General features: G+C 38.7%; 1 protein-coding gene across 1 annotated transcript in view; it reads right to left on the bottom strand.

Annotated features, from left to right (window-relative positions):
- The window catches only part of IQCJ (IQ motif containing J), a 184,902-nt gene extending 164,384 nt beyond the window's left edge, over positions 1–20,518 (bottom strand). Inside the window, exon 1 of the mRNA XM_057488449.1 lies at positions 20,144–20,518. Within this exon, the coding sequence (XP_057344432.1) occupies positions 20,144–20,152 (9 nt within the window). The 5' untranslated portion in view covers positions 20,153–20,518. The remainder of the gene's footprint in view (positions 1–20,143) is intronic.
- Between the last annotated feature and the right edge of the window lie 6,521 nt (positions 20,519–27,039).

Genomic DNA, 27,039 nt, shown 5'->3' with positions numbered 1-27,039 from the left:
TATTTTCGCTTGAACTCAAAGATAACTTAATGAGTTTAGCCTTTCCTACACTTAAAAAAAAAACATCTTTAACTGAACATGAGCTAGGAGCAAGGGTATTAATGGCATTAGAAAAATGTTGACACCAGAAAACTTACCTGGTGAAAGCAGAAGACAGGGAGAATCTATGACTGGAAGGTGTTAAATGTGTTTGAGCCTTTGATCCGAGAGAGAGCGTGATGGGAGATAGCTAAGGCCAACTCCTGGAATTCCCTACAAGGAGTTCCGTAGACAAAGGTGGAGTCAAGAGAAGTCAGGAACTGAGGAAGCTGCTGTTATAACTCATTGGCATGGCAGCTGATGCCTGCTGACCAGCTCTCCTCCACGTGGAACAGCCTCATTCCCCCGGGACGACCTACCAACATGCATGCAGCACCTCCACTATACAAGGCTACACTGTGTTTAATTCCATCTTAATTTTCCTCTTGACTGATGGTCTCCATACTCCAAAAATCAGGTTCTCTATCAAGCATTCCAGATACAAACATTATCTATACACAATTACTCGTACCATTTTAACTAGGAAACTATCAAGACTGTGGGTTTTCACTTGATGTCATGATCTTTCACTTGATGTCATGAACTTTAATAGTTTACCAACTTCTAAAGTATGAAAATATTTAAGAGGAAAAACTGTAATTGATTGGCATGAAATGAGTAACTACAATAATAACTAGGGAAAGGAAGATACTAAAAATGTGTTAATTAGCAGTTTCCTTGCTCTGCCAACATTAACCCTTTGGTTGGGGAGTTGGGAGGCAGAGATGGTAGAGCCAGTCCTGGAGAAGATGATGCAAGAGTGGAGGTGAAGGTTCTCATGGAGCAGCGGTTATTATCAAGTGATGTGGCAGTATTTTAATACTGACACTACTGGCCTGCTATATAAACATCAACCCAGTTATAATGGAAATACATTTTATGTTAAACAACATTTGATAATAAGGAAGATACCTTTAAAACATCATGATTTGACCCATACAAGATCAAATCCTATCTCCTGAAACAAAATTCCATGCACTTAAGACCTGATAATTATCAGCTATCTTTTAGCAGATTTAATCTCATCGTGCTACTCTGAGGGTTCACAGAGACTCCTCTTTCACTCTCTGCTCCTCAGTGAAGCCATCCAATGGTAACACAATTGTCCCTCTCCATTCTATAGATACGCAAAGAAAAACAGTGAAGGAAAGGGTAATATCTGATGTGGTCTGATATGTACTCTTTCGACACTTGTCCAGACCTATCCTTGATTCTGAAATCAAAGAAATCATCAGAAAAACATGTTTAACCACAATTTCTAACAGCAGTGGAAACCCCCACTATTAAAAGAAATAGCAGATTCTCTCTAAAAAATTACCAAGAATTATAGAAATAAGATCCTGAAGATCACAAGGTGCCTCTGAGCAACTTCTCTACCCTCCTTTTCTATATCTAATGCCTAATTTCTATGTTATATCTAAATAATTATAATCTAGTTCTTTGTGCCATACAATAGCACTTTGAGGCTAGAGATCATAAAGAATTTATCTTCATCCCTAAGGCCCAGTCCTGGCCTGGATATGCAGCAGACTCACAGCCAGCAATCATGACTAAAGGAAATGCCACTGCAGGAACGGCCAGTAGCACGGGTTTGGGACATTGTCAAGAAGCACGTGAGGGAGAAAAAGCCCCAAGGAACAGGAAGCCCAAAGCTGTTCCCGTCACTCACCTATGAACTACCTGTGTGACACAGCTCATCTCCAGCTCCCAGCTCCCCGTCATGAAAAGAAGGAGGACAGCTCCTGTCCTGCTGGTCTCACCAGGTTCTGATGAAGGTTCAAATGCATAATATACCATGCAGCTGACTCCGGCTGCATGCAAAGGTGAGGCATTTTACGGAAAGTGGGGAAGCCAAATCTTGATAAAAAAAAATACATAAAATGATATATATCTTCCATTATCAAAGAATTAGTTAGCAAAATGTGTTGAGTGAAAGCAAAAGTAGTGATATATACGTTCCTGACTTTTCTCTTTTCTAAATGATTATTCTCTTGGAAACTAGTGAGCAGATTCACTGTCAAGCAAAGGCTACCTGGAAACAAGGAAAAGACCTAAATGTCTGTTGCAAAATTGTTGCAAGACTAATAAAATGGTAAGGATCATGCAGGCTTATATGCTAACCTATACCTACTAACCAAGATGTGGGGAGAGGACTCTGAAGAACACAGGAGACTTACAAATCTAGGCATTTGCTTCATCATCACCAAGAAGGTATGAAAGTAAAAAGAAACCAACAAGCTGAATAAATGGGAGACAGAGTTTGAACTATTTCAGAGCAATTTAAATGAACTGTCACAATTGTGAGAAACGGGAGAAGTCCAAATTAATAACCAATAAAGATTTAAACCAACTGTATAATATTGTAAATCCATAAAAATTTAGGTATTTGAAAGTACATTGTACTTACGACAGTTCACCCCTAAATACTTCAGCATGTATCTCCTACAAATAAGGATATGCTCTTACATGACCTCAATGCAATATCCCAGCTAAAGAAAATCACATTAGTCCAATATTATTTTATATACAGTCCATATTTAAATTTCCCCCATTTTCTCAAAAATGTTCCTACAGACTTTGCATGAGGTAGGGGCAACGAGAACCCAGAATCCAATCAATGTCCACATAATGTGTTTAGACGCTGTGTGTCTCTTCAGTTCTTTTACAACGAGAACAGTCACACTGTCCTTTGTCTGTTTTGCATGACAGTGACTTTTATCAGGATACCACCTTATAAAAGGGATTCTGGACTTGTCAGATTATTTCCTTATGATCATATTCTGATTGACCATTTTTGTCTAGAGTAAATGTAAGTGATGTTTTACTCTTTTTACACATGAGGGAGCAGATTATGTCAAGTTGTCCCACTATCAGCCATGCTGTTTGGTAAGGGTGTCTTCGGGATCTCTCCACTATCGAGGCACATTTTCCTCTTTGTAATAACTTCAGTCATAAAAAAGGTGATACGTTAAGTCTTGAAATCACCAAAATTTTAGCATCTATTGATAAGCTCTGCCTGATTAGAAATTTCAAAAGTTATTGTCTAATTCCAAAATTTATTCTTCATTTATTAGCTGAATATAATTATATGAATGAATTATATACATTCATATAATTATTCATATTATTCATATATTACTCCTCTTTTATGGGGAATAGCTTTCTTTACCCCTCTTTATTCCTTTCTCTTTTTAGTATCACTATGAACCAATGACTTTATAAAAATTTTATTTGAGTTATAATCCTGTAGTGCTATTATTATTTTGATGTTCAAATTTTCCCATATTTTGCCAAAGGGAGCCCCTTCAAGCTGTCTCGTGTGTGTGTCCACATACGTATGCATGTTTAATGACACCTTTAGGTTTTGAGAACTTCCTTTCTTTTTTCCCCTAGTTTTATTAAGGTATAATTGGCAAGTAAAATTGTAATATGTTTAACGTGTAGAACTTGATGATTTGATACATGTATTTATTGTGAAAGATTCCCAGTCAAGTTAATTAACAAATTAATACATCATCCATCACCTCACATACTGTTTTTTTTTTTTGGTAAGAACATTAAGACCTGCTCTCCAAACAAATTCCAAGAATATAATACAGTATTATTAACTATAGTCACCATGCTGTCCATTGGCTCCTCAGAATTAATCTTACAACTGAAAACGGGTGTCCTTTGACCAAACTCTCTCCATTTCACAAACCCACCCCTACACCCAGCCCCTGGCAACCACCACTCTCTGTTTCTCTGAGTTAACATATGGTGATACCATACAGTATTTGTCTTTCTCTGTCTGATTTATAATGCCCTCCAGGTTCATCCATATTGTTGTAAACAGCAGAATTTCCTTCTTCTTTAAGGCTGAATAATATTCCATTATGTGTATATATCACATTTTCTTTATCCATTCATCAGTCAATGGACACATCTAGGTTGTTCCCACATCTTGCCTATTGTGAATATTGCTGCAATGAACATAGGGGATACAGATATCTCTTCAAGACAGTGATTTTGTTTTATTTGGAGAAGGAATGCTAGATTCCATAGCAGTTCTACTTTTTTTTAAAGAACTTCCAAGCTGTTTTCCATACTGACTGTACCAATTTACATTCCCACCAACTGTATGTAAGAGTTCCATGTTCTCCATATCCCTGCATTTAATATCTCTTGTCTTTTTGCTAATAGAAATCCAACAGGTTTGAGGTGATATCTCATGGTGGTTTTGATTTACATTTCCCTGATTGGTGATACTGAGCAACTTCTCATATACCTATTGGCTATGTCCTCTTTGGTAAAATGTCCCTTCAGGTCCTTTGCCTATATTTCAATTGACTGGCTGATTGATATTGAGTTGTATGAGTTACTTTGGATGTTAACCCCTTATTGGATACACTTAGCAAATATTTTCTCCCAATCTGTAAATTGCCTTTTCATTTTGTTGCTTGTTTCCTTTGCTGTGCAGAAACATTTTAGTTTGATGTCATCCCATGTGTTTATTTTTGCTCTTGTCTCCTTTGTTGTTGGTGTCAAATCCAAAAAATCATTGCCTATTTTCCTCTAGTTTTATGGTTTCAGGTCTCACATTTAAATCTTTAATCCATAGTGAATCGATTTGTGTGTTTGATGTAAGATAGGGATGCAATTTCATTCTTTTGCATGTGGGTATCCAGTTTTTCCAGCACCATTTATTGAAGAGACTATCCTTTCCTCATCGAGTATTATTGCCACCTTTGTTGAAAATAATTGAACTTAATGCCTGGGTTTATTTCTGTGCTCTCTATTTCATTCCATTGATCTATCTGCCTGTTTTTATACCAAAACCATACTGTTTTGATTACTGTGGCTTTGTAATAGTTTGAAATCAGGAAGAGACCTGCTTTGATTTCTGGTACTACAGATTTCCCTTGTATTTTCCCTGCTCTTCACCGGTAATCATCCATTTATCCCAGGAGTATTTTTTTTAATCAATGTTATCATAACAAAAGAAAAATGCAAATTAGGGTTGCTGCATGTCAACACTATTAATATAAATTTGAAAGTTCCTCAACTGGTGTTTTCCATAGTACTTTAGGAATTTTTAGCCATCTCTGTAAGGATTATTGCATGAATCAACTGTGTAAATCAGCACTCAAGAAACTAAAAAACACATTTATTCCTTTTCCTAAAAGCTGATGAGGCTTTATGTTATGCCCATGTGAACCTGGACAACCCATCGATTTGATTGATTCCTTCCAATTGGCTGATCTAGTGAAAAGAAATATGAGAAGCCTAAGTCAGACAAATGGTCTATATCAGACCCAGCTGTCTCTTCAAAGAAGGGTCCCTAGCTGTCTAATGCCTTGTGTAAAGGAAGATCACTGCAGGCTCTCTGCAGCCCCAGACACAGCTCCAAAATTATCTCATTTCACTCACTGGCATCCTGGTTTTCTCACAGCTGACTTTCACTTCCTTCCATCCTCATCCTCCCAGTTCCTCTATTATAACACACCCTTTGCATGCCTCCCAGTTTTCAGCCCAGGCCAAGTCTCCTGATCATTTATCTTACTTGTATCCCTTGGTCCTTGGCCTACTGACTCCATGAAGAGACCTGGCACCATCCCCACCCACCAGCTTGGTGGACCACATGCTTATAAGAACCAACCTATCCATCCACCAACCTCATGCACAGAGTTTATCCATCTCTTCGTGGTAACTCATACTAGGATGCACCTGCAAGCTGCACAACAGGACTAGAATGAAACCTCACCAAAGCTCAGAATACAGAAAGTAGTTCTAAATGGAGTTACCACCTCCATCACTTCCATGGGCTTCTCTTTTCCTGCCAAGACTTGCAATGATCATGCTCCTTTTGTTTTTACCCTGGGCCCTTCTCTACTGCTGGAAGCAGGATAACCTCTGGGGTCACAGAGACTAGCTCCTCTTATTACCAGCTGTGTGACCCTGACAAAGTTTCTTAATCCTTCTAGGCTTTAGTTTCCTCATCTGTGGACTGGATATAAGAATAGTAGCTACATCATAAGATTGTTGTGAAAACCTCTCATTCCCAACATTGTCCTTACACTCTAGAACTGTCCTATGAACATTCTATCTGGCTTCTTCAACTTCCCACACTCAACATTTCCAGGTCTTTTCTAGTCCACCCATTTTTTCTCTCCCACAATTGTTTACTTTTTAATTTCAGATAATTATATATAGATTTATATGTACTTTTAAGAACTAATACAGAGATATCTTTATACCCTTTACTTAGTTTCCCCCATTGATAACATCTTGTATAACTATAGTATAATATCACAACCAGGAAGCTGACATTGGTACAACCCACCTTCCTTGATTATATTTCATCAGTTTTACATGCACTGTATATATTTAGATTTATGTAGTTTTACCATGTGTGTAGGTTTAGTGATAATCACCACAGTCAAAATACAGAATAGATCCATCATAAAGATCACTTGTTACCCTTTTATAACTACATGCATCTTCTACCTTTTTCCCTCCCTAATTCCTGGCAATCACTAATCTGTTATCCATCTCTGTAATTTCATCATTTCAAGAAGGGAATTGTACAGTATGCAACCTTTCGATATTAGATTTCTTCACTCAGCACAATTCCCTAGAGATCACCCTAGTTGTTGTATAATATCAATAGTTCTTTTCTTTTTACCACTAAGTAGTATTCCATAATATGATATATCACAGTTTGGTTAACCAGTTATACACTGAAGTACATTTGGGTTATTTCTAGCTTTTAGCTATAATGAATAAAGCTGCTATGAACATTCATACACAGTTTTTTGTATGAATATAGTTTCCATTTTCAGGGATAAATTCTCAACCATGCGATTGCTGGCTTGTATGGTAAACACGTTTGATTGTAAAAGAAATTGCCATATTTTACTCCAAAGTGGCTCTACCATATTACATTCTCACCAGAAATATATGAGTGATCATTTCTCTGCATCTTCATCAGCATGTGGTGTTGTCATTACTCTGTTTTGGCCATTCTAGTAAGTGTGTAGTGATACACCTCTGTCATTTTAATTTGCAGTTCACTAATAGCTGTTGATGCTGAACACCTTGCATATGTTTATTTGCCATCTGTATGTCTCCTTCAGTGAAATGTCTATGTGTTTTTCCCATTTTCCAATTGGAATGTTTGGTTTATTTATTGTTGAATTTTTTATTTTAAGAGTTCTTTATATATTCTAGATACAAGTCTTTTGTCACATACGTGTGATTTGCAAATATTTTCTCCCAGCCCATAGCTTATCTTTTCATTCTGTTGATGAAAAGATGTTTTGTTTTTCACAGAAGTTTTTATATTAATAAAGTCCAGTTATTAAATGTTTTTCTTTTAAGAATTATGCTTTTGGTGTCAAGTCTACAACTCTTCAACTAGCCCTAGGTCTCAAAGATTTTCTCCTACTTTGTTTTCTAAAATTTTCATAGTTCACATTTTATAGTATACATTTTTATAGTTTTACACTCAAGTCTATGATCTGTTCTGAGACAAATTTTGTATAAGATACGTGTTTCGGTTGAGGTCCTTGTTTTTGCTTAGGAGTATCAATTTCTCTCACATTTTTGATCAATGGCATTGCTATTCTCTGAGAAGTTACCAAGCCCTGTGGGTCTCCTTCCTCATCATCTCCTTCCCCACTTCCCTAGTCTAGTAGGGCTCACTGTTTCTGCCCTTGATCATTGCAATAATCTTCTACACTCCTCTCTCTCCAGCCTCTCCTACCTCAATCTGTTTTTCTCCATTCTGTCCCAGAATCATCTTATGATGAAGATGTCACTATCCTTGTTAAACACATTAGATAGTATTACCGATGACAGACAGAGCTCTGGCTCCTTAGCTTGACACACGTGGTCCAGACAACCCAGCCAGAGTTTTCCTTTCCTTTACCTCCACCTATTGCCCACCTCAACTGCTTCAGCCACAGCAGACATGCAAAGGACTGCCAGAGATGCTTTGCAGATGCCACTGCTAAGACTTTTCTGGGCCTCTTCTCTCAACCTAGTTAGAAGGTCACTTTTTCTCCATATCTTTTCCCCTAAACATATGCCCCCACTTCCCCAAGCAGAATTAATTTCACCCCCATGAGACTCTCTTTATCCCTCCCTAGTGCATCAAATGGGACTACTCAAAAAAACTTATCTTGCAAGTTTTCTGTGAGAATTAAATGAGTTAATACATGTAAAGCATAATAAGGCATACTCTTGGCCATAATAGGTACTTAATGCATTAGTTATTGTTGTTATTGCTGTAGTTATTATACACCTTTCCTGTATCTCATGTAAATGAGATGCAGTGCTTTTTCTATATTGGTTATTTATGCTTCTTTTCCACCAAGTTGTAAGGTTTTCTATGACATGTATTACTTATTCTGTATTAGTAAATGTAGGTTCCTGATAAATATTTGTTGAACTGAATGGATTATTTCAACTCAATTAATAAGCCAATTCAATTAAAAATTTATTTAACTTATATTCCCCCTTGAATCAGCAAACTGTTTTAGTGAGCTAATTGTTTTAACAATTGATGGACATCCCTCCACTTCAATTTGTTTTAATTGTGCTAATACAAACATGAGGATTAAATGACTTGCTGAAATAAAATATAATCAGGAGTAATTATTCATAACAGAAAATAGAGGTTTCTTCTGCTTAATGTTTCCCAATAACACTCTTTTCAAGTAAAAAAAAATGGTACTAGCTCCAGAAGACAGGTGCTATTGGCCCCATCTTCACTTTCCATTAAAATCTTACTTTCACCTTACTCTCAGAAGAAGCTGTATCAAGAAAGACTAGTGCAGAGGAGCTACAGTAGTTGAACATTTGGGTAAAGGATAAAAATACAGATTTCTATTAGAGAAAGTGATAGAAATGGGAAGATTTGGCGGACCACACTGAAAAAATAACTTGCTCATTTGTAGATGGAAGTTATATAAAAATAAAACTTCCTAGAAAAGCAACAGTATACTTTTTTTCCCCACTGAAGGAACCTCAGAGTATATATGCAGTTACTTAGGAAAAGAAATCTCAAAATCTCTCCAAAGTAGTGTTGGTAGCATTTTCGGTTGCTTCTTCCTACCACAGAGCATAACTCTGGTTTCAGGAGGGTTCACCCTCCCCAGCCCTGGGGGTGAATCTTCTGGCCTAAGTCTTCTCCAAGCCAATATTTGACCTAGGAAGGGACCCACCCCACAGAGAATCTGCTGGGCAGTTTGTCTTGTCTTGCTCTTAAAAAAAAAAAAGATGTGAGAGAATGAACCATTCTACTTTCCTGTCTCTGCATGTTATTTTATGAAGATGTACTCAGAGCTTCTAAGGTCACCACATAACTATAGAAGGCAAATATGAGCCAGCACTGAACATGGCAGAGCAGCAAGATGGAAAGAACCTGAGTCCCAAATAAAATCACTGAGCCTCTGAAAAACACCCAGAATCCCTCTGCTGCAGGATATCTTGTTAAGCAGGATAGTGGATTTTCTGTTTCTGACCTATAAAATTATCCTAAATGGATCCAGTCTCTAAGTCTGCCTTACACACTGATATTTAAGAGGGAGCTACAGTTTAGTTGGCTTAAAGTGTATTCATACTTACAGTGACTTTTCTAGAAGAGAAGCAGTCAGGCTCACTATGTAACTGCTGAGAAGGAGCAGTGTAAGGAGCACAGGCTGCAGAAGCAGAGAACCCAGGTTCAAATCCTGACTTTGCAGCTCACGAGTTGTATGGCCTTAGGTAAGACTGAACTTCAGTTCCTTCATTGTGCCCATAGGTAATACCTACCATATCAGTCTACAAGGAGGATTAAATGCAATAATGTAATAATAAAGGGCCTGTCAATTAAGAACACAAATAAATGTTCTAATTAATCCTTTGCCAAGATGAAACACTAACTCAGTTTATTAGACCATTTATTCAGATGCTTTCTTTTCAGCAGGAATTACTCTGACAGCAGGGCTGGTGTCATCAACAGTAATTTCTCCTGAAAAGGTTCCAATCTTAACATTTCTACTGTGAAGCCTAGGATGGCACAGAAGGGATTAGGCAGGGTTACTTTCAACCCTAAAGAAAACTGATGTGATGATAACCACAGTGGAGGGGTTATACACCCTCGATTGTTTCATTCTCACACCTTAAAAAGGGTATGTGGGTGGAATTCATGGGCTGCAGCGGAAGTGCGCTTTTAGTAACTTTTCCTCCCAATTATTTCCATGTTTTCTGTTACATTCCATCAAGGGTAATCATATTATACTGATATCATTACCAACTTCCCAAATACAACTAACACAAATCTAATGGATATACTGTGTTTGCAGTATGCAAACAAAAATAGAGGCTGACGTTAACAAAAAGTACTCTTTATTTTTGGCATAGCAATATAGGCTATTGTAAAGGTATTCGCTTTTTTACCATAAGTGAATATAAGTCATGTTTACTTAAATAGTCATTGATCTTTTTGCACTCTTCTACTAAGAGTAAAGACAAAATTGGTAAAATTGAACTGGACGACAATTTGACACCAAATGCCTTAAAAATGCATTTATACTTTGACCTAGAAATTCCACTTCAAGGAATGTATTTTAAAGAAAGAATTATGGATTTGTACAATGATTTTTCAAGAAGAATTTTTCTTGCAGGAAGAAAACAACCTAACTAATCAGCATCAGAAGATTAGTTAAATTATGAAATGTTCACCCAAGGGAACACGATGCAACTACTGAAAATGACATCATGGAAAAACATTCATTGACATGAAAAGATGTACATGATATATCATAAGGATTAAAGGTTATAAAATGTATGTATAGTGCATTACAGTTTTTATAAAAATATACTTATTTATAGAAGTATCAAAAACTATATACCAAAATAAGTATGAAAAATGCTCCTTTGTAAGGACTTTAATTTCTTGTGTTTTGATTCTGTGAATTTCCTGTGGTATGCTGAAATTATGCAGTAAAGAAAAATAAGCTTAAAAAAACTCAAAAGAAGAATTACTAAAATACTTTTAGGCTAAATAATAAATAAATCACTTCATCATTCATTGCATAGATTGTGAGCTCTGGCTTTTCAGATTTCCCACAAAATCTGATTTAAGAAGTTGAAATTTAAGAGACTGAAGACAAACTCCCAGGGCAAAAAGTTCTTAGGGGAGCTCTCTTAGGGCAGATGACTGCTCTTAGTGTTACAGCCCTGGGTGATTTGCCTCTTCTTACCTACCTATCTTACTGTTGACAATAAACTGGAAAACTGCTGAATTCTGTTTCTAGCTGGGGGTGGTCTCTTTAGTCAAAGATTGCCAAGCCCCTCCAATAACTGAGGCTCAGTGAAGTTTTAAGCAACTTTTCTACTTGTGCTTAGCTCCTTTTAATTCCAGGGAAGTTTCCTTCAAAAAGAAAGAAACTGATTGGTACCCACTCTAGGATGCAGCTGTCACCTCCAAATGGACAAACAGCTATGGCATCTGTTAGAGTCATGCCTGCTCCACTGATCTGGACTCTTCCTTATTTTTAATGTTGTTATTAATAATTACTGTAGCTGGTGTCTACTGACCCTTGCTATGTTCCATGTACTCTGTCAAACACTTTTGATATACTATTTTAAACTCTTAAAAGCAGCCCTGGAAGGTCAATACTATCATTATCCCCATTTTATAGATAAGAGAACAATTTGCCCAAGATTTCACAGCTCGTAAGCAGTAGGGACAAACTAAGAACCCAGAATTATCTGGATTTTATTAGATGTCCCTTGACCACTTAAATTCACATTGTGTTTATAATTCACATTGATAGAAAAAGTTCAGTTTGCCATTCCTGGATCTTCCCAAATCAGAATAAAAGTGATTCCAAAAAATATTAAACCAACTTCACAATCCCTGGAGTGGTGCTGCTATGCAGCCATTCCCTTGGTTGCTGGGGATAAGGAGGGCTAAGATATAACCAAGGGTCCTTGTGTATTCAACTCCACACTGACTTGCTTAAATTTGTCACTTAACCTCTCCAAAACCTCTGGTCCTTATGTAGAAAATGAGCTTTATAATACTTGTCCTAAATACTTCATTTGTGAGAATCAAATGAGACAATGTATGTGTAAGCACTTTTAAAAGTACAAAGGGCAAGGAATCTTGATTAACCTCTACATGCAAATTACTTCTGCCCTCAAAACCCAAAAGCAATGTAACTTTTTTATAGCATTTTGCAAAAGACTAAGCAAGGGGCTTTAGAAATGCAGAGAAACCTTAATGTAAAAAATTCCCATGTGTAATGTTTCCCCATGTTTAGCATTCAATTAAGTAAGTCTGGAGGAAAAGTCATTGACTCAATGTTACCTTCTCCCATCTATTGCTCTCTGATTTATGTTTCCTCTTTTAAGTGCATAAACTTTAGAAAAACAGAAATTTTTGCCACAGGACTTAAGACTCTCCTGTGATTCAGTGTTAGGAAATCTCCTTAGCCATTTTGGTTTCTGCTCCCTGGGAGCAAATTGGGGCTTTGGCAGTGAGTTAATGCACATTCAGCTTTAACTTAGGATCATACTTGGCTCAATAATTCAAAAATATTATACCAAGGCTTAGGATTATACTTGCATGAAGGACTAATCTTTTTAAAAAATATTATCTGGAGGTAGGAGCAGGGATTTTTCTTGACCATATTTTAAACTGTAAAAGCAATCCATGCCCATGTTAAACAATTCAAAAAGTGTATGTACAGTGGAAGGTGCCAGGCACTGTTTTAAGTGCTCCCCTTACACTAAGTCATGGACTCCCCCACCAACCCTATGAGGAAGGTACTTCGATCATTCCCATTTCACACACAAGAAAACTAAGCACAAAGATGTTAGGTAAATTTCCCAAGGTCACTCAGCTGTTAAGTGGTAGAGCTCAGATGTGAACCCAGGAGTTTGAGACCAAAGTCAGGTGCTTTTAACACTTAAACATCTGCCTCTGCTCCTACTGATGAGTTTCAAACACATTTATTAAACATCTTACCCTCACAGCAATACAAAGCATTATCCCTACTCCTCAGACTTATTAAAGTGGCTTGCCAAAGTGACAGCGGGAGCATTTGTATCCAGGCACATCCGATTCCAAGCTTATATTTATTCTACTACACCATGCTTCTTTATAGAAGCTGGTTGTCATAATACCTATTTTACAGTTAAGGAAATCAAGTCTTCAGAATGAGGTATGTAAAGAGGCTAACAAGGAGTCATCCCTGTCAACAAACATTTTACCATGGACTGTATCACACCTAATTCTTCCTTCTTTAGAGTTCTGTATAATTAAAATATTCACATATTTTTAATCATGTGCATGTGATCATATAGTAGCATATTGTGGAAAGTTGCTCTATCCCATAAAGAGTGAGCTCAAATTGTCTAATATGGACCAATAACGAAAGCAGAATAAAGTCAATTTCAAACATCAACAAAGCCCATTTAAGAAAAGTGACATAAGTGAAGATGAGCAGGAGGACTCCCACCCAGCAGAGACGACATATATCACTAGAATATGGTAGCAACACATTTTTAATCTCAGTGAGCAACTCACTATTAGTCCATCAAAAGAAAAAGAAGTTTGTTTCTGGTTCCTGAGTTTACAACCATTATTTCCCTACTATATAGAGAAAATTTCTAGGATCCAAGGCAGATAAGAAGGGTAGCAAGAAGAAGTAACAGAGAAGAAGTTTCTGGGTGGGAAAGCCCTCCAGTCACTGCTTTACTCATACCCACCATGCCCAGCACTGTGTGTGAGAGTTGAGGCACTGGATTCAAATCTTCTCTGCTACTTACTTGCCATGTGACCTTGGGCCCATTACTAAGCTCCTCTAGCCACAGTTTCATCATCTGTAAAATGAGTAATAGTCAATAACACCTACCTCATTAGTCTGTCATGAAGATTAAGTATTGTCTAGCTCAGAACACTGCCCTGAACGTTGATGATCACCGTCACAGACTCACCCAAGTCTGCAGAGATAGATTCCCTACCCCTTCATTTTTCAGCATCATTTTGCTTTTTGGTTTTAATGCAATCAGGAAAACACATTGTCCTTTATCTAAGTCTGGGACTGGCAGAGAGAGTTCTACTCATCTTCTTATGATAGCTCCATACTCTGGAGATCAGAGTATGCAAATCCTGTATTTCTGTGTCCAGCAGCCCTAGTTATGAATGGGGTGTCAGATCTATGCTATCAGTGTTACACAACAAACAACACATTACTAGAGCTTATCTTTTGATTATCACAGCTTGTTAGGGACAAGTCAGTGGTCACTTAGGCTTGGGAGGTTAATTTGATCATCTCTTATAAGTTTACGTTTTTGTACACCATGGATGCTAATGTAATACTACTGCACTCTACAGTAAAAACAAGTCAATGTTATCATACACTCTACAGTAAAACAAGTCAGCCTGGGAAAATATGCAAATTTTACTATTATATTGTTCAGTTTTAAGGGCAATTAAATATTTGCTTTGAGCTTTTCACACTGCATTGCACATCCATAAAAAACTTACTATTCATTTCTGTACCTAAAGTTTATTTAGCATTAAGTCTTTGCCACTATTTCCCTTTCACTGAAAATTTGGTTTTCAGTTCTATACCACAATCTTATTTGTAAATCTTTATTTGCAAAACAAAAACTTAGTCTTTTTTCTGTTTAGGTTAAATCAATTTGTCCCTTGTTAGTTGGGCAGTGGGAGGTGGTGACTTCAGATTTTCCGTGAGGTATCTGCATCTTACAACAGTGTGGCTCTCCTAGCTACCCCATGAACAAAGACCTTCAGTGAAATGAGCCAGCCCAGTCCAGCTCTGCTGGCCAGAATCAAGTCTCTATGAAACCAGGATATCTTCCTGAAAATAAAGTATAATAATTATAAGTTATTTTTACCATTGTTCACTCAAACTGGCTGTTAGAAATTGTGTAATCCAAAAAGACGTATTTTTACAGTTGAATTTAGATAAAGGAACCAAAATTCTGTCAGAATGTTTGCTGTCTATAAACATAATTTTTGTCTTCTATGTCTTTTATGCAGGGATTATGACAGTGAGCTAAAATCAGGTGAAACTTGAGGAGTTGAATAAACAGTGCCTGAGACAGAGAAAAATGAAGTATTTGTATGTTTCTCACTTGGGGAAATAAATGAGATAGTTCATCTGCAGACACCTCTTGGGTTCTTTGTTAATCTTCCTTTAAAAGAGCCTCTTCCTATCCATTTCCCATACACCAGCCTCCCACCACCCAATTCAAACTTTTAAGTCCCCTTTGAGGACTTTCTTCCCTTTACCCTCTTCCTTTGGTCAATCTTGAAATCCCCTTGATCCTTACTTCATATTTTCTTATGCATTTTCCATTCTTTACACACCTTATTTCCTCTTGACTGTAATGGCAAATCAGCCTTCTAACTGATCTCCCTGACCCCCCACTGCTCTCCATTCAGTGCGGCCTCTATACCTTGACCACACTGACCTTCATGTAAGAGACCGTTTTGATCATGTCACTTCTGTGCTCCAAAACCTCCAAGGAAAAACTTCATGGCTACAGTTCTTTGATCAATTCTGATTCACTTTTCCAGGCATTTCCCATTAACTTCCTATATCTTATCCAAATTCCAGCTAAAATGCCCATTCCCTCTAATCACTCCCAAATAATCCTCATTCTGCTTCTTCCATATGGAATAACTTCTCAACTCCCTACCTATCCTTCAACCCCCCAAATTAAATATAACCTATTTTATTTATAAAAATAAACACTTCTCTGCTATTCCTTAGCTGTAGTATTGAAATTCCTCCAGCCCTGGGTCCAGATCGTCCACAAAATCAGCTTACACAGGGTCTTTCTATGCTTGAATTTTATTCTCTAGGCTGTCAGGAACCAATGAAGAGTAGTAAGCTTTAGAATTATAAATCAGAGTTGCACTGAAAGCAGATGATGCTGTAGCACTGGAGAAACTGAATTGGATGGGAGCAGAGAAATTAGCGATGGAAGGACCCATTAAGCAGTTATTGGATCTGCCTGAGAGGAAACTGGAAGAAGGTCATGTTTTGGGTGGTAGGAAGATGATAAGCAAAATTCTAAGTGTGTTGAATTTGAGGTTCTGAGGACAAGGATGAGGCAGGCAAAACACCTACAATGCAAAATAAAGGAGACACTCAATCTCAGGGACCACTCTGTGCTTACATGACCTTCAGAGTGAGCCCCTCCCTAAAGTCTTTACCCTGGGAGCCTGGCTCACCTCACCCTGAGTTCCTATAGTGTACCTTGTAGAGATCTCACGTTGGCAGCTAAGGAGGTATGCCACTCAGACCTCCCTTCAAGGAAAACCTTGCTATTTGCTGTGAGAAGTCCAGATAGCTGGCAGCCTCCAGCTATAGAACATTCAGTATCTGCCTCAACTTTGGAGTCGCAGCCATGTCCTTTCTGAGATCCCCAAGTCACTAACTAAGCAGGTTAGGGGTACTCTGCCCAGCCATTTCTGTCTAACGTGGGGCTCCTTTAAGAGGCAATCTTCCCTCTGGAGGTAGCCATTGAGTTAGATGACTGTGTCAGACCTGCACTGCGCTCTGAAGGCTTTTCCTGCCTGATTCTGCTTCCTCTCCCTTGATTTTTATCCTCCAATCAACTATTTGTTCAGTAATTCTCCTTCAGCATCTGCTCCCAGAGCACCTAAATGACATATGTACTAAGCCATTGGTTACACCAGTCTGGATCTGGAGCCTTAGTACCCTTGTCACACAGGGGTTAGAAGACTGCACTCTAAGGTCTGGGTTCAAATCCCAGCTTGGCCACTTCTGACTTTGTACAACCTTAGACAAGTTATATAACTTCTTAGTATCTCATTTTCTTCAGCTGTAGAATGAGAATTTTAGTAGTAAGTGAAGACTATATAAGAGAATGCAGTTAGCACAGTGTGTGGCCCACAGTAAATGTTCAAGGAATATTGTTATTTTTATAGACTTTGAAAAGTTATTTACCAAGATTCTTGAGTATGATAAAATAGAAGAAATATTCACTTTCTCAAATAATTTCCCACAGGATATAATAAAGCTAATGAAGATTAATTTAAAGTGTTTCAAACCCAATCCTATAATTTTTCCAATTTCATTTCCTATTATTCCCAATCTGGCTCCTCTTCCCCATACAATGTCAACACCTTTTCTCCTGCCCTGATTTGTTTCTTTGTATCTCTCTTTTCCATCTACCACAAATGTCTAGTCCTCTCCTGTCCCTCAGTTCCTCCCAATAATCTCCTTCAAAACTTGTTTGAAAACTCACCTTCTCCAGTGTTTTCTTGATCAGCCTGCCCTACCGAATCCAGCAATAATTATTTCTCTCTACTGGCAAACCCCAGGATGGTATCATTTTGAAACTAAATAGAACAAAAAACGATGTAATTCTCAAATAGTGTTGGAAGTGTCTGTGTCTCCATAAACAACTGTTTATGACAAAATAGCAGCAACAGTACTTATTCCCTGTTTCTTTAGACAAGCCCTCCCCTCCCCCACCCACCCTTTTCCTCAAGGCCAGGAGATGGCTTCACAAAGGGAAGCTCAATAAATGTTTACGGAAAAGATTTATGTTTTCAGCTGTGAACACATGGTCGGCCTACAAATTTTATTTTGTATATCCTATTTCTATAGGGGAGCCTTAAAAAGCAAAATGTTTCATGAGACAATCTCAATCATATAATGGGAAAATTATTGTATAGAGGAAGAGTTTTACAATCATTTTAGGTATTGTAGTTAATACAAATCTGTTTATAAAATAAAGGCTGGGTCTATAATACATCTGAAAGTCAGTTGGAAATTAGAGATAGATGGCAAATATAGCCTTTTACCTCTATTTAGTACAGATGATATTCTTTACAAATGACACTGTTTTCCTGTTACCACACAGTGCCATACAAGCTAGAAAAATAAAACCTCTTTTTCTGCCTATGAAACTGACTTCAAACAAAATAACCAACTTCAAAAGTAAAATGGAAGTGTTTTGTAATATGGTTGTCTACAAAGGTTTTTACATAGCCTAACATTTGCATGTATGCATTAATGCATATTGCAATACATACACCAAAAGTGCTACTAAATTTTCACTCATACTATTTACATTCAGTTTGAAACCTTCATCAAGATATTCATATTCAAAGGCAAGATTCCTATAGGACAAAATCTTAAGTATATTTAAATATTGGAAGTGAATAGTACCTAAAAGAAAAATCCTTTACACACAGAGCAGTAAATGAGTATAACGTTAATAGCCTACACAGATTTTTAATGGCTCCTAATAAGCCCTTTCAAGGAACCATTTGTACATACTGAAATGCATTTTTACTGTAATACTTTGAGTAATTATGAACAAGGTTGATAAAAATCAGCATTAACAGTTCTGTGATTTTTTGAAATACACACAATCCTCTATAAGTGCACAGCTCTGTAAGTAATAAAATATTAGATATCAAAAGCTAAAAAGTAAAAGTAGTTTTCACACTGATTTTATTGTTACAATTCAGTAAACTATTTTATCAAAGCTTACAATTATCTCTCAAAGTAAATCAATTGTTTATAATCAGTATCATGAAGCAAAAGTAATTAACAGCTGATATAAAATAATTAACCTATTTACTACCTCATTTAAAATATAGTGAGGAACTGCAACAAGATGACATTATTACTATCCTAATATGTTCCACTTATCAAGTTTACATTTAATATGTTTCCATTTTCAAATATCAATACCCAATGTACACTTAGAAAATCTATTTTATTTAATTTCTCAGAAAACTGTTAGTTCAACTTACTTCTTTATGAATTCTGAGTTGCTACACTATTTTCTCATCTTCACAACAATTAATAATTATTGATCTCCCAAAAAGTAAGAACATAATGCAAAGCAAAAGAATTGTTATATTACGAAGACGAGAAAGCAAAATTTCTATTATACAAGTGAGCAATACTCAAGACAAGTTGTTTATTTTAAACATATAGCACGTAATAATCATGATTAGCTCACCACCACAGTTAGAAACATGCATACACATTTCAAAGTAAATCTTTTAAATAAATTATTGCAAGCATCTTACTAGCTTAAAGATTTGAAATAACAATTAAGACTGAACATTAAATCATTTGTCTCTACAACTAGAAGAGCAAGTCCCAAGGATGTAAATCTCACCCAATGAGACAAGGGATGCTGAGTGTATTATTAATTGCTAAGTAATTCCTTAATTTTAGAATCTAGCACCCAACACTGGCAAATAAATAATGTGATTTATGAACCCAGACTCTCATGCCGCTTTACTAGAGTTCAATAAACACATGCACATCCTAAATGTACAGTGTGACTATGATTTCTATAAGCCAGGAAACAGCAGAACTCGGTGATAGCGATCCACCCCATCTACTTATTATTCAAGCACAAGTATTTAAAATACCTAAAATGCCTGCTGAACACTGCGGTTCAATGTCCCCCTGGGGTTGCTCCGAAGCAGAATCACATCTTTTCCCCTCAGTGATTCCTGAGTTTTAAGAAGGCAGGTAACATGGGGTAGAAATTCTCATGCAGCAGCAAGGTAACTCTTCTTTCCAAATTTTCAAAAACCAATACCCCCTCCCCATACACACACACACAATCACCTTCTTTTTTTAAGAAAAAAAGGAGGGTTTTTCAAATAGGTGCCTAAAACATGCCATTAGCACAGGGATGAAAAACATTTTCTCTTTACTTGCTGCTGTGTAAGATGTTCACAGATCTGATTAGAAAACCTGAAGGTACATAAAAAGTAGTGCTTCCAGTGAGATTCCTTTAGTGAATCTGCCTGTGCAGACATATGTGTACATAAATAATACATATTTATGCAAACGTGCCTACATGAATAAGGACAAACACACACACACACACACCCCTAGACCAATAATTAAGCTTACACTGTTCTACAAGCCCCCTTTGACATTTTTTTAGCATGCATGTTATCCAGAAGACAGATTTTTTAAAAAAAATTATAAACAGCTGCATATAATGCATGCCAAAGTGGCATGTTTTAGAAAAGCAAATACGTTACCAGACGCATTTTGAAGTTTCTGGAACACCTGCAGGTAAAAGGAGATTGTGAATCGGATGCTGGCACACGATATTCCTCAGAATCACAGAGCTCGGTGTGACTGTGGGGGAATGTGAGACGAGTGTGAGGCTGGAAACCTTTGAGTTGAGCTCACTCTAGGCATCAGAAAACCTCAAAGAAGGGAAAGAAAAAGGCAGCCCACAGACAGCTAGATGAGAAACTTCTGGCACCTCTCCAGCTCAGGAATGAATTCTCTGTAATTTGGAGACGTATAGTGATGGAAATGAAGAGAAACTTGGATTTACGGGTGAATTTGCTCAGCCATGCAGAAATGAGCAGGTAACAGTCTCTCAGCTCATTTTAAAACAGTCGTTCAGGGACAAGACTGAATCAAAAATTAACAGGCATCCATTTTTGAAAAAATAAAAGGCTACTCCAGCCAGCTTCCCAAGATGCCTTTACAAACTTCAAATGGATCATTCCATCAGCTATTTGTTGCACATTTTATTAATCCCAGTGCAGAGGTTAACTGGAAAATCTAATTCCTTTTATGTAGAAAACTGGATTTATTGCTTCTTTTTATAATGCACTTTAGTCATATAAATACATAGATTTACTTACAGAGTTCTCATTTCTTGTATAAAACCACGACTGTTTGGTCCAGATAAATACTAAAAGGTTTGTCTGCAGCTTTTCAAGGAAATGGGGAAAAAATGTTTTAATACTCAGAAGCTGAGCTGAGCAAAGATATTTAAATGTTGAGTTTGAAGCAAAGAAGAGTATTAAGGAAAAACCCTGAGCCATTAAGTGACACATAAGATATAAGGTTTTACATGAGCACTGAACAGGCCGGTGGCTCAAGTCTATAAATATATACATAATTAAGGATAAGAAGAAAAGAGCTTTGGAAAATGAAGTTCTTAGAGACAACAGCTTTGATTTTGTTTAGGCTTACAAGCAGGTTACTAATGTCTGGGAAGCACATGTGGACTTCACCTTGTCTGAAGAACTCCAAAGCTCACGAATAGAGTGAGGTTGGAAGCATTGCACACTGGCAATATATATTCAAAGGTAATGAGGGGAAGGACAATATTACTATGAAGAATGCTGTCACATTACATTGGGCCTGTGTGGCTTAACTATGCATCCAACCTTGTAAATGGCCATTTGCCTGGACTCAATAGCAAATGTGCTATTGATGGGAGGGTAGAGGTGGGAGGCTGATTTTATCTGTTTTACTACACATGCACTTTGGGGAGGCTTGAAGATAAAAATGCATGGGCTGAGCGTAGGAGTGATTCTTTTCAAGGCCACATTTATGTATAATAAATTGTGTGTGTGGTATTAATGATGACCAATTAAGCTGTTAGTCATTTTAACTCTTGAGGTCAAGGGCAGAACAGTGTTTATGTTTATTGATAGAGAGTCGATGGCAAGACTGCTGAAGATGGTTGGGCTCACCTTTAAGCATATTCAATAAACACATATTGACCGAGCAGCCTCAAGGCCTCCTCACACTCCAGGGCCCAGTCCTTTTTATCTAAGAGATTTTTTTTTACTTATCTCTACACTGCCATCTGCTACATCCATTCATTTCAACAAATATTTAGTATTTAGCCAGTTCACCCTATGCTGTAGAGAACACAAGGATACTTAAGACAAGTCTATCCTTCAAGGAGCTTACTCTTACCAGGTAGAACACAAGAGCTCTCAGGGAGGGATGGGCAAATCAGAATTACTTGCAAATACCCATGTTCACTGCCATTTTGGATTCACTTTTGGTCCAGTGAGGCAAGGAGTGTTTTCACATGTGTTTTGCAAAGTCTCCCCAAGTGATTCTGATTAAGTCCCCTCCTCCATCCCACAGGAGTAACGGCAATTCAAGACGATTGTTACCAGCCCTCAAGTAATTGAGAGGAGGGCATCCTGTCTACCACTGCATATAGACTGAAGCTACACAGCTACTCAGTTGATGTGCACTTCTGTATCTTTACTAATCACTCGACGACAGAGAAGACTCATACTCAGTCAGACCCAGAGCCTGCATCAGCAAGGTTCTGAATGGATTTGGGCCTGTTTCCTTATCTGTAGAATGAGAGGGTAAGACTGGCTTTGAGGGGGTGATTTCCCTGCTAAAATTGTATGAGCACCAACCCTGAGGAAGCCAGTTCTACAATATGTTGGCAACTATGCAACAGCAAGCCTGAGGTCAGAACTCAGAATTCCCTACTTCTACTATCTTACTGCTTAATGTTACCTAGTCAGCAAATAAATCTCATGAGGTGAGTCTTCAGCCTGAAGAGCTAGACACCCAGCTTCACAGGCTGCTTTTTTAGTTCTCCACTGGGGAAACACCACGGAATTCAGAGCATGAAAATAACCCCATTTTCTGCCATCTCCCTCCACCTTGTGGTTCAGCAACTGCCTCCACTCCAGTGCAGAGGACCCCCCCAGTGAGTGACAGACCCTGGGGCCTTCAAGCAGAGTGTTCCCGCAGCCAGACCCAAGCTGCCACTCGCCTCCATCCCTCAATGGCTGATCCCCTTCACCTGAGCGTGAGGGCCTGCGAAGATGGGCTCAGGACTTACAAAATCAACTCTTCCAGGCTCTACGCCTAACCACTGGTGGTGGAGGAGTATCCCATGCCACTCTCCAGAGGTGCAAGAGAGAGTATGGCCATACCATGCTCAGGTGGCCAAACTGCCCACCCACCCCACAGCTCCCTGACTTTCAGAACAGGGTCATCTCTGTCCTGCAAGCCCACCCATGGTGACAATGAGAATAGCTCAGAGGGGAGGGCTCACTCTTCCCCACAGCCCCCGCACTGACTGCTCTGTGCTCAACACCACCTTCATTCACTCAGGAAGAAACCAGCCATGGCAGGTATTTTTAAAACAAAGCTCATGTGACTGACTAAATCTCTTCATATAATAATTCTATTAAGCAATAAATGTTTTCTGTCTCCTCTAGTTCTCAGTTAAGAAAAATCAGGAAAGCTTGACCTTGAAGCACAAAGGGAAGGAAAGCACAAATGTTCAAAGGTGGTAGCACTGAAGACACACTGGAGACCCAATGACCTGTGTTCAAAGACAGTAATCCCTACTTAGTGGCTATGTGTCTTCTGGTAAGCCACTTGAATTCCCTCATACAGTGTCCTCCTCAGTAAAAGAAATAATACTTCTCTTACCAAGTTATTTTGAGAGTTAAAATCTGAAAAGTGTCTGGTGCATCATAAGTTACTCAAGAAATAGGAACTCATGTTATAATAATAAAACTTGTCCAATTGCCTTTTATACCCTATTAGCTTGTGTGGACAGGGATTACGTCTTGGCTCAGGCTGCCATAACAAAATATCACAGACTGGGTGGCTTAAACAATGGACATGTATTTCTCGCCGTTCTGGAGGCTGGGGAGCCTGAGATGAAGATGCCAGCAGATCTGCTCCCTGGCGAGAGCCCTCTTCCTGGCCTGCAGACAGCCACCTTCTCCTTGTATCTTGGCATGGCCGGGAAAAGGTACCATGGTGTTTCTTCCTCTTCTCACAAGGATACTAACTGTGCCACAGGGCTCCACCTTCAGGACCTCATCTAAGCCTAATCACCTCTGAAAGGTCCCACCTCCAAATACCATTACTCTGAAGGATAGGGCTTCAAAGTCAAGATTTTGAAGGGACACATTCAGTCCATAACAGTATCTAAATGAATTAGTGATAATCTTTTTAGTTTTTTGTTTGTAATAGCCCAATGTCAAGGGCACAAATGGAAGAAAATCTGCGACTGTGCCCAATAATTACCTTCAAACCTGGGGACTCAGGGCTGATGGGCTGGCCCTCATTAGCTGGCAGGTTTCTTCCCAAGTGACGTCCCCTGAGACCTGTCAGGCTAGCCAGCCCAGGCAGCCTTTTGATCTGTCATCACAGTCCCTTCCATCCCACTGGCAAAACGTTCTGGTTCCTGGCCTCACTGTTCTACATCCAAGCTGTCTGAAAAGCAGTAACATTTTTTTAAAGAGCAACCGGGATTTTAATTAAAGTTCCAGGGACCCAGCCAAGGATATTTTTCTAAAAGAGAAGCAATATCTGTTTTTGGAGACAGAATATTTCATAACAGAGATCTCATATATTTTGATGAATGATAAATAGCACCATGGACTGTACTCTCAGAGGACCCCGACTGCGGGGTGTGTATGTGCACAAACATGTACATATTTAATGCTCACCCTCCCTAATACGGACAGAGTCAGGGAGACAAATGCATTCCAGTTACTTAAACCATTCAGATATTTAAGACAGACAGTTAATGGAAGAACATAAGGGCCTCTTAAGGACAGGAGATTGCCTTTTGTTCTCCCTGATGTTTCCCTTTGATTTAAAAGGCTTTGGCTGCAAGACTCCCTGCAAACAGCATTAGATAAGAATTCAACTTCTGCAAGTGCTGGTCAGCAGATGTCCACCATATACTAATCCAGGGAGAGACCAATCACACACCACTCACATTCAGTGGTAAGGGAATTAAAATAAAATGAGGCCCCAATATCATAGCTGTAAGTTTGGCAAGATTATTCCACCTATGAGTTTTGTTTTTTCTGGAAATTCATGCTTGCTGCTTGGAAAATATCTATTAATCCCCTCACACGCCAGTCAGGGGCTATAGAAAGTGAACTCCAAAGCCCCCCAGCTTCCTCCATGAACTTGAAAAGCCTACACCCACACCAGCTGGGGCAGGGGCACATTCATTTTCATGTTGGACCCATGTGGGGGTCGTTAAATGATGTGAAATTGAGGCATTAGTGGAAGACCTGTTAGGAGCTGGCAGTCGACCTCAGGCAGAAGTGCCAGAGGCTTGGAGTCTGGTGTCTACTCATCCCCAGAGGCATGGCGCTGCCATAGGGCCAGCAACCACAGATGGTGCCCTACACAGACGGCTGAGGGCAGAATGCCACGGGTCTGCATGAAGCCTCAGCCAAGGTGCTGGCTGGTTGCCGTTACTGGGCCTGTGGATGTGGAACAAGAAGCTGGGATGGCGGTATTAATTCCATTTCCCTGACACTAAGGTATTATTTCTCTGGTCCAAACAACAAAGGCTAAGGAGGTGGTTTTATAAGAGGGTAATAGGAGTGCCATGCTTGACAGACATCTCAGCCCTAAAAACTTATTCACCTAGGGAAAATTGATATGATTTCCCCCACTGTGGTAAACCATCAACAAATTAAGCTAAATCATTCCAACCTAGCCTTTTACAATTCCAGCTGGTGATAGTAGACAAAAATCATGACATATAATGTATACACACACATACACAGGCATATAATTCTATATTTACTGTTATATATTTTTCTATAAGACAAATACATTGTATTCTTTAAGTGACAATAGCAAATGACAATACTTTCAAGCCCTGAAAAGCCAGCTAGGGAAGAAAATGGGAACGATGCACAAGCACGACCTACAGGAATCCAAGGTATGGACAGTGGGTGGCTACGAGTCAGTTACCAACTCAGAATCAAGAAGTGACATCTATGAGAGTCACTGATTCTCAAAGTACACAGAGCATGGGGGCCTTCCACAGCGAGCACTACTGATCCTCACTCCGAAGGACATGCGCCCACATGCCATGTAGTATAAGGGAAAAGCATGGGACCAGGAGTCGGAAGATCCAGCACCTCGGCTGCTGCTCCATCACCTCGCACTGTGGTAGCCGCAGCTCTCCCTCCAGTGTAGTAGGGACTGTGTCTGCCCTGCCTGCTTCAGTGTTGATATATGGAAAACACCACCACCATGTACCCTAATTTGCATACCAATCAAAAAACAGAATACAAATGTATTGTGGTCCTGTTGCCCTACAGCCCGAGGCATTTCAGAGTACCACTAATCATTTTTATTCTAGCCACGTAATGTCATAGAAAAGGGAGAATGTGCCTGTGAGAAGGGAGTATGAAGGATTAAGCCATGTGAAAGAAAGAGACAAGAAAATCTAACTTCCCCCCATGTCTAACAGTCCAGCCCAGTCAGGGGTAGTGCACTTCAATTAAGGGCTAGGCTTCCAGGGAGCCTTGTAGATGGACTATCAAAGTTCCTGCTCAACTGAACTGAAACCTTGCAAAGTGGCCACCACTAAGACTCACTGAGGAATTCCTCATATAAACAGTAGTCAATGTCAATTAACCTTTCTGAACATGAAAAATAAATGGAAAGGTTGAGGAATTAACAAGGAGACAAACACAGATGCCAGACAGAAGCATGATGTTACTGTAAATGCTACAATCACATGGTGGTTAATTTTAGTATACTAGGAACGGCTCTCATGATAAAAGATCTTTACTGAAACTGGAAGTGCATTAAAAATAGGGGCTGAGTCTAATCTCTGTTTTCCCCTATAGCACTCTGATTAGTTCCACATCTGCACTGAGAGTGAAAATATTTATTGAATATACCATATTGGTGCCTTCTGAATGTTTGAAGAATCAGTAAATAAACTGCATTCAGCTGTGTATCATTCAACCTCCTTAATTGAAGATTCAAGCAAAATTAATTAAATTCATAAATTATGAAGACATCTTTTCCCCTAAAGGGAAAAAAAGGATTCATGGAGTATAGACCTAACTGACAATATCACTTGAATCCAATACTGGCCCCAGGACAGCAATGAAGCTGGAACCTGCCACCCCCAGCCCTTGGCCCAGCCCCTTCTCTTAAATCCCCACCTCTATCCAGCAATATGTGGGGTCTCACAGGGATATGTATGGGTAACCCAGAAGACAAGGACAAGCTCTGTCAGACCACTCCTACCCTGTGGCCACAAACACCCCCACTGCTCACCCTTGAGCTTAGATATATGTACACTCCTTACGCAGCTCTGCCCTCAAATTTTTGGACCAGAGGAGGAGGTCTTCACAGG

The sequence above is a fragment of the Manis pentadactyla genome, chromosome 1 (genome assembly GCF_030020395.1).
Source record: "Manis pentadactyla isolate mManPen7 chromosome 1, mManPen7.hap1, whole genome shotgun sequence".
NCBI lineage: Eukaryota > Metazoa > Chordata > Mammalia > Pholidota > Manidae > Manis > Manis pentadactyla.
The sequence above is the reverse complement of the archived record's forward strand: the minus strand, read 5'-3'. Positions and strand labels throughout refer to the sequence as shown.